Below are 13,089 nucleotides of genomic sequence, written 5' to 3' on the forward strand. Positions count from 1 at the left end.
GGTAACAGAGCAAGACTGACTCAAAATGTAGATGACAAAATAATGTATCTTATCTGTCTTACTTTGAGGGAGGGTCTGCCTAGCAATAGAGTTCTTAACCTGGGATTCATGCATTTAGTTCAGAAAGTAGGTGAATTGGAAGGGGAAAATACTTTTTTCTTTGCTGAAATGCTGACATTTAATCTGTCAAAGTATAAAGTCAGGCCATGAATCACCGTCGTGTGAGCAGTATCGAAGACTTTGGTTCCAAGAGAGGTCACGGTTACTTTTATATCATATATCGAAGATAATTGCAAAATACTGTCTACACTGTTTTGAAACTGCAGTAGCTGCTAGGTTTCTTAGTTAATATATCCTTAAAGAAGCACTTTGACTGTGTGGATCACAGCAAACTGGAAAATTCTTAAAGAGATGGGAATACCAGACCACCTGACCTGTCTCTTAAGAAATCTGTATGCAGGTCAAGAAGCAACAGTTAGAACTGGACATGAAACAACAGACTGGTTCCAAATTGGGAAAGGAGTACGTCAACACTGCATACTGTCACCCTGCTTATTTAACTTATATGCAGAGTACATCATGAGAAACATTGGGCTGGATGAAGCCCAAGCTAGAATCAAGATTGCCGGGAGAAATATCAATAAACTCAGATATGCAGATGACACCACCCTTATGGCAGAAAGTGAAGAAGTAAAGAGCCTCTTGATGAGAGTGAAAAAGGAGAGTGAAAAAGTTGACTTAAAGCTCGACATTCAGAAAACTAAGATCATGGCATCTGGTCCCATCACTTCAATGCAAATAGATGGGGAAACAATGGAAACAGTGGCAGACTTTATTTTTTTAGGCTACAAAATCACAGCAGATGGTGACTGCAACCATGAAATTAAAAGACACTTGCTTCTTGGAAGAAAAGCTATGACCAACCTACACAGCATATTAAAAAGCAGAGACATTACCAACAAAGGTCTGTCTAGTCAAGGCTATGGTTTTTCTAGCAGTCATGTATGGATGTGAGAGTTGGACTATAAAGAAAGCTGAGTGCTGAAGAATTGAGGCTCTTTTTTTTTTTTGACATTTTATTTTTTTTTATTTTTCATTTATTTTTATTAGTTGGAGGCTAATTACTTTACAATATTGTAGTGGTTTTTGTCATACATTGACTACTCTGGTGTTGGAGAAGACTCTTGAGAGTCCCTTGGACTGCAAAGAGATCCAACCAGTCCATCCTAAAGGAGATCAGTCCTGGGTGTTCATTGGAAGAACTGATGCTGAAGCTGAAACTCCAATAATTTGGCCACCTGATGCTAAGAACTGACTCATTGGAAAAGACCCTGATGTTGGGAAAGATTGGAGGCAGGAGACGGGGACAACAGAGGATGAGATGGTTGGATGGAATTACCGATTTAATGAACATGAATTTGAGCAAGCTCCAGGAGTTGGTGATGGACAGGGAAGCCTGGCGTGCTGCAGTCTATGGGGTGGTAAAGAGTCGGACATGACTGAGTGACTGAACTAAAAAAGAACATACATTATTATACTGCAATTTAAGAAGTATTTTAGTAACTGTAACTCAATGAAATTGGTTTCTTTTGTATCCTTATTTTATACTTCTGTATTTTGTCTCATGCATTTAAAAAATGTAATACTTGGAGAAGGAAATGGCAACCCACTCCAGTATTCTTGCCCAGGAAATCCTATGGACAGAGGAGCCTGGAGAGCTACAGTCCTTGGGGTTGCAAAGAGTCAGGCACGACTGAGGGACTAAACAACAACCACCTCAGCCCCTGCATCTGTACAATGAGGACAGCAGTAATCTCCATCTCATAAAGATACTGTGTGGATAGTGTGTGAAGAAAAAAACTTGTTACAGAGAACCTACTGTATAGCTTAGGGAACTCCACTCAATGTTCTGTGGTGACCCAAATGGGAAGGAAATCCAAAAAAGAGGGAATATGTGTGTACGTGTAGCTGATTCGTTTTGCTGTATCGCAGAGATCAACACAACGTTGTAAAACAACAATTACACTCCAATAAAAACTGATCAAAAACAAAACAACAAAAAAATAAAAGATGTAATCCTAAGAGCAGTCCAGAGGAAGCATAAGATGGCCAAAGGGTTTCTTTAGCCCACATACACATGCGCACATATATACAGCTTTAAAGAGAGGCAGGAAAAGAAGAGAACTATTTTGTAAACATTTTCAGAACCATTTCCTTCAAACACTGATCAGCGAATGAGATTGGGGTCCCTGGGAGAGAGGGAGCTCTTCTGGGCTACCCAGATCGTTTTGTTGTTCTTGTTCTTTGCCTTCTGCACTTTGAGTCGGTCTTGCTCTGCTACCAGGCTCGAGGAGCGTCACGGCTGCAGAGACATTCTGTGTCCCTGGGTTCAGGGTGGTCGCTTCTTGCCCCAAGGTCTTAAAGGATGTTCGCCTCAGAGAAAGATCTTGATTACTAATTAACCAGCAAATCTGAGCCTGAGAAAGAGCTGGGCGGTGATTTGCATTTGAACTCCATTAACATCAGCACAGTAACCGGTTACCAGGGCTGTGGCTGCTTTCTCTGGACTGCGCTCTGCACGGATTACCAGCCCATCCTTCAGGGAGAGGACGCAGCCTCGGGCTGATGAGGTATGTTCCTAAACTGTGTGCTCACCGATGGCTACAGATGCGCATGTACAAGTGTGTGTGGACTTGTGCTCATCTCCTTCAATCAGATGCTCTTGTTAACTGGTTAAACCCAAAGATAAGCATCAATAACAAAGCACAAAATTATACAAACACATATTTAACAAAATTCAACTGTTTTTCCTTGAGACATGTGTGTGTGTCTGTGGTGATGATTGATTTAATATTCAAGGTGAATGCTGATTCTTAAGAGCAGGTGGGGGAAGTGAGGGGAAGGAGTTAGAATCTGGGAGTTAGATGAGGGCAATTTGGGATGTTCCTTGTAAAAGGACATGGAGCTGGGATTGAGAAGTGGTGTTTCGAGAATCCATCACAGTCAGCAACTTGAGAAATCTGTTTCTCTCCCTGTGAGTTTGGTGCCTTTGCTGATCAAAGAAAGAATTGTTATGGGGAAGAGTCTAAACCGGTGTGTGTGTGTATGTGTGTGAAGTATTGGGGTGTGTACTTGCTTTGGTATGTCATGGGGAGTGTGAGAGATTTCCTGTGGGGTCTGGAAGAAAGAAATGAAGGGAAAGACTCGACGTCTGGACTGACAGTCCCATGTCAAAATGAAACGCATGCCTAGGGGAGTGGAAAGGTGATGGATCGTTGCTCGCCCCTCTCTGACAGAACGAAGTAAGAGAGAGTCCTGTCTTCACTGGTTGTTGAGAGTCTAGCTGGACACAGTGGGCATTCCTTTTCCGATGAGCCACAGAGGTGAGAAGGAAGAGTTGCAATTGGGGAAACAGAAGGGAGACCACGATCAATCCCGTAGGTCTCACTAGAAATGGCTTCCATGGGTTCCCAATAGAGGGTCTGAATGGTGGCTTTCCTCCACGGAAGGGGTGATCTGAACCTCTAAACTGTCTATGGCTCTTTATCACGGTGTGGAGCCATGTGTATGCATGGCGGGCAGGCAGGAGGAAGAGAGAGGGGTCTTTGTTTTGCTGCACTGGGAAGGACCAAATGATGGGGGGGCCCCTTCTGCTCTGTAACCCCAACTGAGCATAGCATGTCACTGTTTCACTCACACTTCCACAGATGCCAATGATTTTTAGCATCAGGCAACCCTTACAAATGAATTTTGATGGGCTAATACCATTACTTTATATGTAAACTGCTCCCTGAGCATGGAATGCTAAGGGCCAGATGGCCCTAGAAGAAGAGATTTTCCATCTGAAAATTTCCCAAACTGCCAAATGTGATGGAGAAAATAGGCCTTTGCACGCCCTGCTGCTGGGTGACAGGAGGGTCATAGCTGTCTTCTAGAGATGATCCATTTGGGGTTCGGATGAGGAAAATGAGACCCCGAGGGGTTCAGCAGTTTTTCCAATGTCACACAGCTAAGTTAGGTCAAGCTTTTAGATCTTTGCACTTTGGATGTGACAAGACTTGGGAGAAAAAGACGGTTAGCTCCCTTTTTCCTTCCCATTCTCTAAATATCCAGATGACAATGTATCAAGCCAATAAATTTTGCCCAGGAGTTTTGAGGAATAGCTTTGACTCACTGGGGTCCTCTTTGCAAGTTATTCTCAATCTCTGTAAAACAAACCCTCTCTTTTCCACAAGAGCTCTTGCCTTGTGTTGTCAAAGAATTTTTAAAAGACTTAAATTGCCATATGCCAATCAGCTGCCAGCTATACATAAAAAAATGAAGATTAATTATCTAGTTTTTCGAGTGAATTTAGATAGCCATCTCAAGTGTGGGCCCCACCTGACTTATCTATCTACTTTGCCTAAATGATTAGAGCAGTACCAGGAGAATGAGCTGTAGCAATTATTCATATAACTGTTTTAATTCAAGAGGGAAAAAATGACCACGGAGTCCACATGATTTATGTACAGCAATAACTTTCAGCTTTTCCATGAGACTTTCCCTAATTAAAATAGCAACCATCACCCCCATGCCCCCCATTCCTCATCCTCCCCCACCCAAGCTTTATTTTTTCTCCAGAGCACTTATCAAAGTCTAGCCTACCATACAGTCTCAGCTTAGAGGATAGTTGTGAGGACAAGATGAAATAATGCATGTTATGCACTTCACCCCGTGCCACACACGTTCTAAGCACTTGGTTAATGACCAAGATACTATCTGATAGAAGCACAATCTCACCAAAAGCTTTCTCTGGAGTGCACCATGGACATTATGGCATGGAATAACAGAGTAGTGGTTACAACTTCTGGCTGTGAGGTACAAAGGGCTGGTATTCAAACTGTGACTTTGCCCTTTATCATCTGTGTGAAGTCAGGCAGGTTAAATGACCATGCTGAAGCTCTATTTCCTCATCTGAAAGTGAAGATGGTGGCAATAACTCACTGAGGGTTGTTAGGAAGATCACGTGCAACAAATTATGTAATCTTCTTAGCACTTCTTAGCAACATTATATCAATTGTTGGTAGTGATTTTTATCATTGTAATTGCACAGTTTTTGCTTGTCACATGAAATAGAATATCCAAAGATTGACGACAGTCTGCTAAGTAAGTTTTTTCTTTTAACAATTTTTCTCTTAAAAGCAGTTAAATCTATTTAAATTGCTTCCTTATTCTATTTGCCTCCTGTCATTTTTCTTTCTTAAACTTTTTTAAAAATTTATTTTTAATTGGAGGATAATTGCTTTACAATTGAGTTGGTTTCTGCTGAACAGCCACGTGGATCAGCCATAAGTATACATGTTTGTCATTTTTCTTGATCTTAATTTTTTCTGATTCATATTTCCAATTTAGGACATGGTAAGGTTTCACCACTGAGATCCTTATAATTTGGGAAGTAAGGTCAACCAGATGATGCTGATGAGGGATTTTTTTTCCTTTAAAGCTAAGGAAATATGTCTCTCCTATAGCTAGAAACTTATTAATCTTTGTTCCATAGAGCAGGTAACCATATTTAAATATATAATGCAAAAGGACTTTTTGATGAGAGTCAAACAGATTTTTTTAAAATGTAAATGATATTTTTCCAAAAGTCATATTTGCTCATGTATATTAATTATCTATTGTTGCATAACAAATTGCCCCAAATGTAATGGCTTGAAGCAATAAACATTTATTATCTCACAATTCCTGTGGGTTTGGAATACTTAACTTTGTTGATTGCATCTCCATGCAGCCCAACATGTCTCTCCATCCTTATATTTCCTGTAAATTATTAGACCTGAAGTTCTGACAGATACAGATTTGTTTTCTGTAGCATGGATGGTGCTTACATGGGAACAGCATCTTCCAGCAGGACATACATAAAATCTAGCAGATTCTTTTTTTGCTTTAACTGTTCACAGCCATCGGGGAGCATTTCTTCACTCCACTATTTCATTAGGAGTTGTGATGCAGTGACACTGTAATTTTATCATTCTTTGCTTACTTAGTAAATGAAATATTCCTATAGAAATAAATTTTCCCTCATCCATCATTCGGTTTATAAAGGAACAGTTTGTAGAGGAAAGGTAGGATAAACATTTGACTTTTTATTTACTGGTTTTCAAACTAAGGAGTTTTTCTCCTAGAATCCTCCAAAGGGGATCAATGAGATTTTTTAGTCCAAAATCTTTATGAACTCATAGATTTAAATACATTTCATCCATATTAGTCCATTGATGGCATTATTATTATTAATGCTCATATTGTCCCACTTTACCCAGTGAGAGTCTCTCCTGGTACTTTTTGGTAGCTCCCTGCTTGCTGGTTTAACATGATAACCTAAGCTCCTTTTGTACATTTCCTGCCCCAGGCTCAAATTAAACATCTCTAAGGAGTTCTTAGAGATGTTTCCTTTACGTGGGAAATAGTATTCAGAATAGTATTGGACTTCCCCGGTGGCTCAGTGGTAAAGAGTCTGCCTGCCAATGCAAGAGACTCGGGTTTGATCCCTGGGTCAGGAAGGTTTCCCTGAAGAGTGAAATGGCAACCCACTCCAGTATTCTTGCCTGAAGAATCCCATGGACAGAGGAGCCTGGCGGGCTACAGTCCATGGGGTCGCAAAGAGTTAGACATGACTGTGTGACTAACACTTACTTTAGAGTGAGATTAGCCAATTGATACTTTTAAAATCTATTAATAGTTGATGAGTACCCGGGCCTTTGTTATTTTACTCATTCCTCTTGTATATACATTTGAGCTTTTCCATTAAAAAAACTTCGCTGCCTATATGTGAAAGAAAACTCAAATCTAAAATTGTTTTCTCTTTCTTTGTAGATGGCAAGGAAGAAGCTGAAAAAGTTCACTACTTTGGAGCTTATGCTCAGTGTTCTTCTGCTTGTGGTGTTTATCATCACTATTCCTATCTTCGTGCTTTCAGCCAGAGATTCCCTGGAATCACAGGGTAACAAGGAAGTCTGGGCTTATCCCTCCATATGTTGCTCTTTTCAAAGCAGAAATCTCATAAATGGCAGGGAAGTAATGGTTTCATGTTCACTGGTGTGAGCCTGTATGTGTAGTGTATGTGTGTGTTGGGGATCACCTGACTCAAACCGTGACAGCGCAGTTCTGTTCTGTTCAGTTCAGTTCAGTTCAGTCACTCAGTTGTGTCTGACTCCCTGCGACCCCATGGACTGCAGCGCGCCAGGCCTCCCTGTCCATCACCAACTCCCAGAGCCTGCTCAAACTCATGTCCATTGAGTCAGTGATACCATCCAACCATCTCATCCTCTGTCATCCCCTTCTCTTCCCACCTTCAATCTTTCCCAGCATCAGGGTCTTTTCCAGAGTCAGCTCTTAGCATGAGGTGGCCAAATTATTGGAGTTTCAGCTTCAGCATCAGTCCTTCCAATGAACACCCAGGACTGATCTCCTTTAGGATGGACTGGTTGGATCTCCTTGTAGTCCAAGGGACTCTCAAGGGTCTTTTCCAACACCATAGTTCAAAAACATCAGTTCTTCAGCGTTCAGCTTTCTTTATGGTCCAGCTCTCACATCCATAGATGACTATGACTACTGGAAAAACCACAGCCTTGACTAGACGGACCTTTGTCAGCAAAATAATGTGACAGCACAACAGGTATACACTGTAGGCCTAGCTCTGACACTTTTATTCCCCAGTTTAGCATAGTACAGGATTCCACAACTGGCACTTGAAATATATTGGCCAAATTTCATTGAATAATTATATGTTTTCACAATAATAATTAATAATACCCTTATATGAAACTCCAATACTTTGGCCACCTGATGCAAAGAACTGACTCATGGGAAAAGACCCTGAAGCTGGGAAAGATTGAAGGCAGGAGTAGAAGGGGACAACAGAGGATAAGATGATTGGACGGCATCACCGACTCGATGGAATTTGAGCAAGCTCCAGGAGCTGGTGATGGACAGGGAAGCCCGGTGTGCTGCAGTCCATGGGGTCGCAAAGAGTCAGACATGACTGAGCGACTAAACTGATATAAAACGTAGTCAAATAAGTATACAATCAAGTAAAGCATATTAGGCCCAAGTTTGTTCTTTAAAAAAATAACAGCTAATAGAGTTGTTTATTAAAAGTTAATTGAACTGTATTATTTTCAAAGCAGGGCTAGATTGTGCTGAGTTATCCATGATTTTGTATCTGGGCTTCATCTAAGAGCAGCTTCCTAGTTGGGGCAGGCAACGAGGGCCAGTGTGTAGCCAGAGGAAAAACTGTTCCCTCCTTCCCTTATTCTTAGCCATGCCATTTCTACTTTTGTGGGAAGCTAGATTAAATAATCTCAAAAGTTGTTCAGTTCTTAAAATTCTCTGATCCTGAAGATGAAACTAAAGCCTGCATGCAGAAACTGGCACAAATAAGAAGTTCTTGTAATCCACCAATTTTGGGGTATTTTGTTTGCTTTTTTTTTGAAAGTTTTTTGTTTGTTTGCTTCTGATGTGGGTCATTTTTAGTCTTTATTGAATTTGTTACAATATTGCTTCTGTTTTATGTTTGGTTTTTGACCTTGAGGCATGTGGGTGGGATCTTATCTTAGCTCCTCAATTAGGGATCAAGCCTGTACTCCCTGCATTGGAAAATGAAGTCTTTAAACCACTGGACCACCAGGGAAATCCCAATCTACCACTTTGAATAGGAAACCCTAGAAGAAACCTTATTAAATGCCTCATTGTTTTGTCCTAATATTGTTATGAGCTTATTGTAGAGAGCCCTAAAGAAATCTTTGATGAGCTTGCAATCTAATGGTGGAATCCAACTCCTTGCTCTTGTATGCACTCGGGGAAGGCCTTGCTGGTAGAAGGAGATGGTGCAGGTATGCATACATGCTAAGTTGCTTCAGTTGTGTCCGACTCTTTGCAACCCTATGGACTGTAGCCTGCCAGGCTTCTCTGTCCATAGGATTTCCCAGGCAAGAATACTGAAGTGGGTTGTCATGCTCTTCTCCAGGTACAGGTATATATAGGGTTAAATGCAGTCAGCAAGAACAAAATGAAGCTTTATAAGGTGAATATGTACATTTCAAAGTCACAGAGTGAAGCCCAGTCAGTAGTGACATCCATATAATTAGAGGTGTTGAGAGCTATGGGGGTATCAAATGCCTGTGATGTTAATTCTGTCTGATGGTCTTATGTTTGTTTTTGGGATAATCCTAGATACTGGGGCGACAGTTAGCCCAGATCCTGGGACAAGTACCACTCCTGGTTCTGCCGAGTGCCCAGTGGTAAATGACTCGGAACGGATAAACTGCATCCCTGACCAATCACCAACAAAGGTTTGAGTTATGGATCTGGTTTGCATTTAAGAGTTTATGCAATTGGATAAAGTGTTTTTTGTTTGTTTATTTGTAGCCTCTAGAATTGTTTGCATTGCAGTTATTGCTGACTCAGAAAAAGTAATTCTGTATTCAGGTTTAAATGACAGTGCAGCTTTAGGAAAAGAACTAGAAAATTCCCTCGGGTTGCTGGATTCAGCACATAAAAGTATAGGCTGCCCAGTCAAATTTAACTTCAGATAAACAATGAATTTTGTTTTAGTATATGTTCTGAGTAAGACTGGGGACTTACTCATACTAAAAATGTATTTGTCTTTTATCTGGTAACACTGCTTGGTTACTAGTTCTCTCTGACTCTTTCTTCTCTCCTCTGTCTGTCTCTCTTTTTTCCTTACACATTTCCAATAGGTTTTCTAGGATACAATAAAAAGTCAGCCACAGGCACAAAATAGTATTTCAAATAAGGACAAAATTTCCAGAGCCTTCCTTTGTGGCTCAGCTGGTAAAGAATCCACCTGTGATGTGGGACACCTGGGTTCGATCCCTGGATTGGGAAGATCCCCTGGAGAAGGGAATGGCTACCCACTCCAGTATCCTGGCCTGGAGAATTCCAAGGTCCATGAGGTTGCAAAGAGTCAGACACAACTGAGCGACTTTCACTTTCCAGAGCCAAGTTTTGAAGGAAGAGGTAATAAATACCAGATTAAAGATAGTACAGACATCTGGACATTTACTGTAGGGCAATGTTTCTTGATCATCAGCTGAAATCCAGCAGGATATTAGGAGTATAAAGTGCATTGGACACACCATATCAGTCACATTTCATGTTGGGAGTGAATAAACACAAAATGCAGGCTTCTGAGTGAAGTCCACTGACATGTAATGGCAGGTTTGTACCAGGCACAGAGAGGATGCTTGCTGCCTGTAAGTCTTGGGCATGTGGCACCCTCACATTTACCTCTGTGCTGTCCTATTGTTTGTGGGCTGGAAAAATCTGTGATGTTCTTGAGAGATACTATTTTAGTTTGTCTAAAGGTCCTAATACCAAAAGGCATTGTATTTCTATGTTTTTCTCTCATACACCTGGAGGCTAGAAGTCCAAGATCAAGATGTTGTTAGGGCTGGTTCCTTTTAAAAAAAAAAAAATTATTTATTTATTTTTGGCTGTTCTGGGTCTTTGTTGCTATGCTCGGGCTTTCTCTAGTTGTGGCGGCGGGTGGGGCTACTCTAGTTGTTGCGTGTGGGCTTTTCATTGTGGTGGCTTCTCTTGTTGCAGAGCATGAGCTCTAGGGTGTGGGCTTCACTAGTTGTGGCACACAGGCTCAGTTGCCCTGTGGCATGTGGGCCCTTCCTGGACCTGGGATCGAACCTGTGTCCCCTGCATTGGCAGGCAGATTCTTAACTACTGGACTATCAGGGATGTCTAGGATTGGTTCCTTTTGAGAGCTCTTTAGAAGAATCTGTTCCATGCATTTGTCCTAACTTCTGGTGATGCCACAGTGCTTGGTGTTTCTTGGCTTGAAGCTACATCACTCCATTCTCTGCCTCTATCTTCACATGGCATTCTCCGTGTGTGTATGTGTGTCTCTGTTCAAATTACTGTAGTTAGGACTTCTCCTACTTCTCTGTGATTTGACAGAACTAGTCAGGAAGCTCAGAGGCTACATTGAAGGCAAGAGAGAGCTCCAACATGGTTGTTTTTGTTGTTGAGTTGCTAAGTCATGTCCAACTCTCTGCGATCCCATGGAGTACAGCACACCAGCCTCCCCTGTCCTTTCCTTCACTATCTCCCAGAGTTTGCTCAAGTTCACGAGCATTGAGTCAGTGATACCATCCAGCCATCTGGTCCTCTGTTGGCCCTTCTCCTCCTGCCTGCCAAACTCAGAAGGAATCCCAATTAGACCAGTTCATCTCACCAAGACTCTTGCACCCTTCATCTGGCATCTTATCCTGAGCAAAATGAATGTAACGCACTCATGGATTAGTGAAGAGAGATGCCTGCTTGGAGTAGGAAGAAATGAATCTGAGCAAAAAAAGGTGGATTCAGACTTTGGAAGACCTTGGATTTGGAGTAGAGAAGTTTGTTTTTTTTATGTGGCACATAGCATCTAGGAGAAGCCGCTGAGGGCTGAATGAAATCATATAATCAGAAACTAAGAAAAGAGAGAAGAAAAGATGTAGAAATAAAGGAAAAAGAAGATAGAAGAGAGAAAGGAAAAAAAAGGCACTTCAGTCTGGGGCCAAATGTCAAAAAGTTTAGTGTTTTAGATGATAGATTCAATAGGTAGAGGAGATAACTGATGTAAAGAAATAACAAGACTATAAGACAAAAATTTATAAGTTGTAAATAAAATACTGTGTGGATCACAAAACAGAAGAGATTATTACCAAGGAGAAGGTGGCGGTCTGGAATCAGCAATAAGTAGGATTTTTGACAGAGATGAGAGAAACGGAAAGTGAATTCAGAGAAGAGGAGACAGTGCACACAAGTGACAGAAGAGGCCGTGTGGGGCATACACGGGACATATCAAGTGGTCCCGTATGGCCAAATACAGGATGGGCGCCAGAGAGCATGCAGCGTCCGGTACTATAAGGCAGATCAGAGCTTGCTGTGGAGGACCATCCCTGTGCTGCTGTGTCAACAGCAATGGGAAGTTGTGGTCTAGGCAGGTTGTGCTGAAGCAGGATGTTTCCGGAAAGCAGATCCACACCCATTTACCTGCCCCTGTGATAGCGTGCTAGGAAACTACTTGCTCAGAAGCCCGCTTGGAAGACGAATGCATCTTCAGCCTGTCCACCCTCCTGCAACACCCCATCTTGTTGCTGGCCACGTGAACTTCACATGTCATTGCTGCCTCAGGAGTCGGTCTTTAGTTTTATTATAAGGCCTTTTAATAAATGCTGTGGTATCAAGATCGTAGTTCAGTAAACAACCTTTGCCTTTCTTCTATGTGTTATACCCAAGGGAACTAATCTATGACCTTCGCATTCAGTCACCAGCCTGCTCCTCTTCAGCCTAGCCAGAGGGAAAGACTCTAGAAAGCACTTTAAGGGATTGGGTTTTTCATAGAAGGCATTTCTTAGGTATTTTGTTGTGTGTTTTAAGTATCCTGGGTGCTATATGCTGATCCAGGCTGTTGTTGAGAGGCTCTGATTCTGTGAGTAATGATGTGTACGTGTATCTATAGATATAGATAAATATCTATATAGATGCTTAATGTTAAAGTATCTATATACATATAGATAAGTGTATTTGTTGAAGGAAAGTATTATGGCTATATGGGGGAGGGAAGTGGGAAGAAATTATGAACATGATGCCAGGCTGGGCACAATGTTTTTACTGCTGAGGCCATTGCTGTAAAGTTTTATTATTCCTCTCACTTTCTCTTCTCTGGGGTTGAAGAATTAACAGTATAAATCTCCCTTCAGATGATTCTTTGTGGTAAACCCCATTTTTTTCTTATCCCAGTAAAGGGAGGGAATCCTGTGTCCAGGACATAATAAAGTCATCTGTCAACCACGCCCCCAGTGCTCTTAGGAGCCTTTTTAGAGAGAATGGGCTCAAGAGCCCCTTCCATGGGTCTCAGAAGGAGAGATGGCTCAGTTATTAGTAGCTAAACCTCTAGTCCTGATCTATAGTTCTGGATTAGCGGCTGGTTACAGGGCGTCTTCACCTGGATGTCTCACAATCATGTCACTGGAACTCACCACCTCCTCATCAAATCTGCTTTCCTGTCTCAACTGCAGATTTGTCTGG

General features: G+C 41.6%; 1 protein-coding gene across 3 annotated transcripts in view; it reads left to right on the forward strand.

Moving 5' to 3' along the window:
- Window positions 1-13,089, forward strand: part of MGAM (maltase-glucoamylase) — a 198,121-nt gene that overhangs the window by 7,926 nt on the left and 177,106 nt on the right. For all 3 annotated transcript variants that reach the window (XM_043873136.1, XM_043873137.1, XM_043873135.1), the window contains exons 2-3: window positions 6,856-6,982; window positions 9,214-9,332. In XM_043873136.1, the coding sequence (XP_043729071.1) occupies window positions 6,856-6,982; window positions 9,214-9,332 (246 nt within the window). The remainder of the gene's footprint in view (window positions 1-6,855; window positions 6,983-9,213; window positions 9,333-13,089) is intronic.

Source organism: Cervus elaphus, chromosome 18 (assembly GCF_910594005.1).
Source record: "Cervus elaphus chromosome 18, mCerEla1.1, whole genome shotgun sequence".
Classification (NCBI taxonomy): domain Eukaryota; kingdom Metazoa; phylum Chordata; class Mammalia; order Artiodactyla; family Cervidae; genus Cervus; species Cervus elaphus.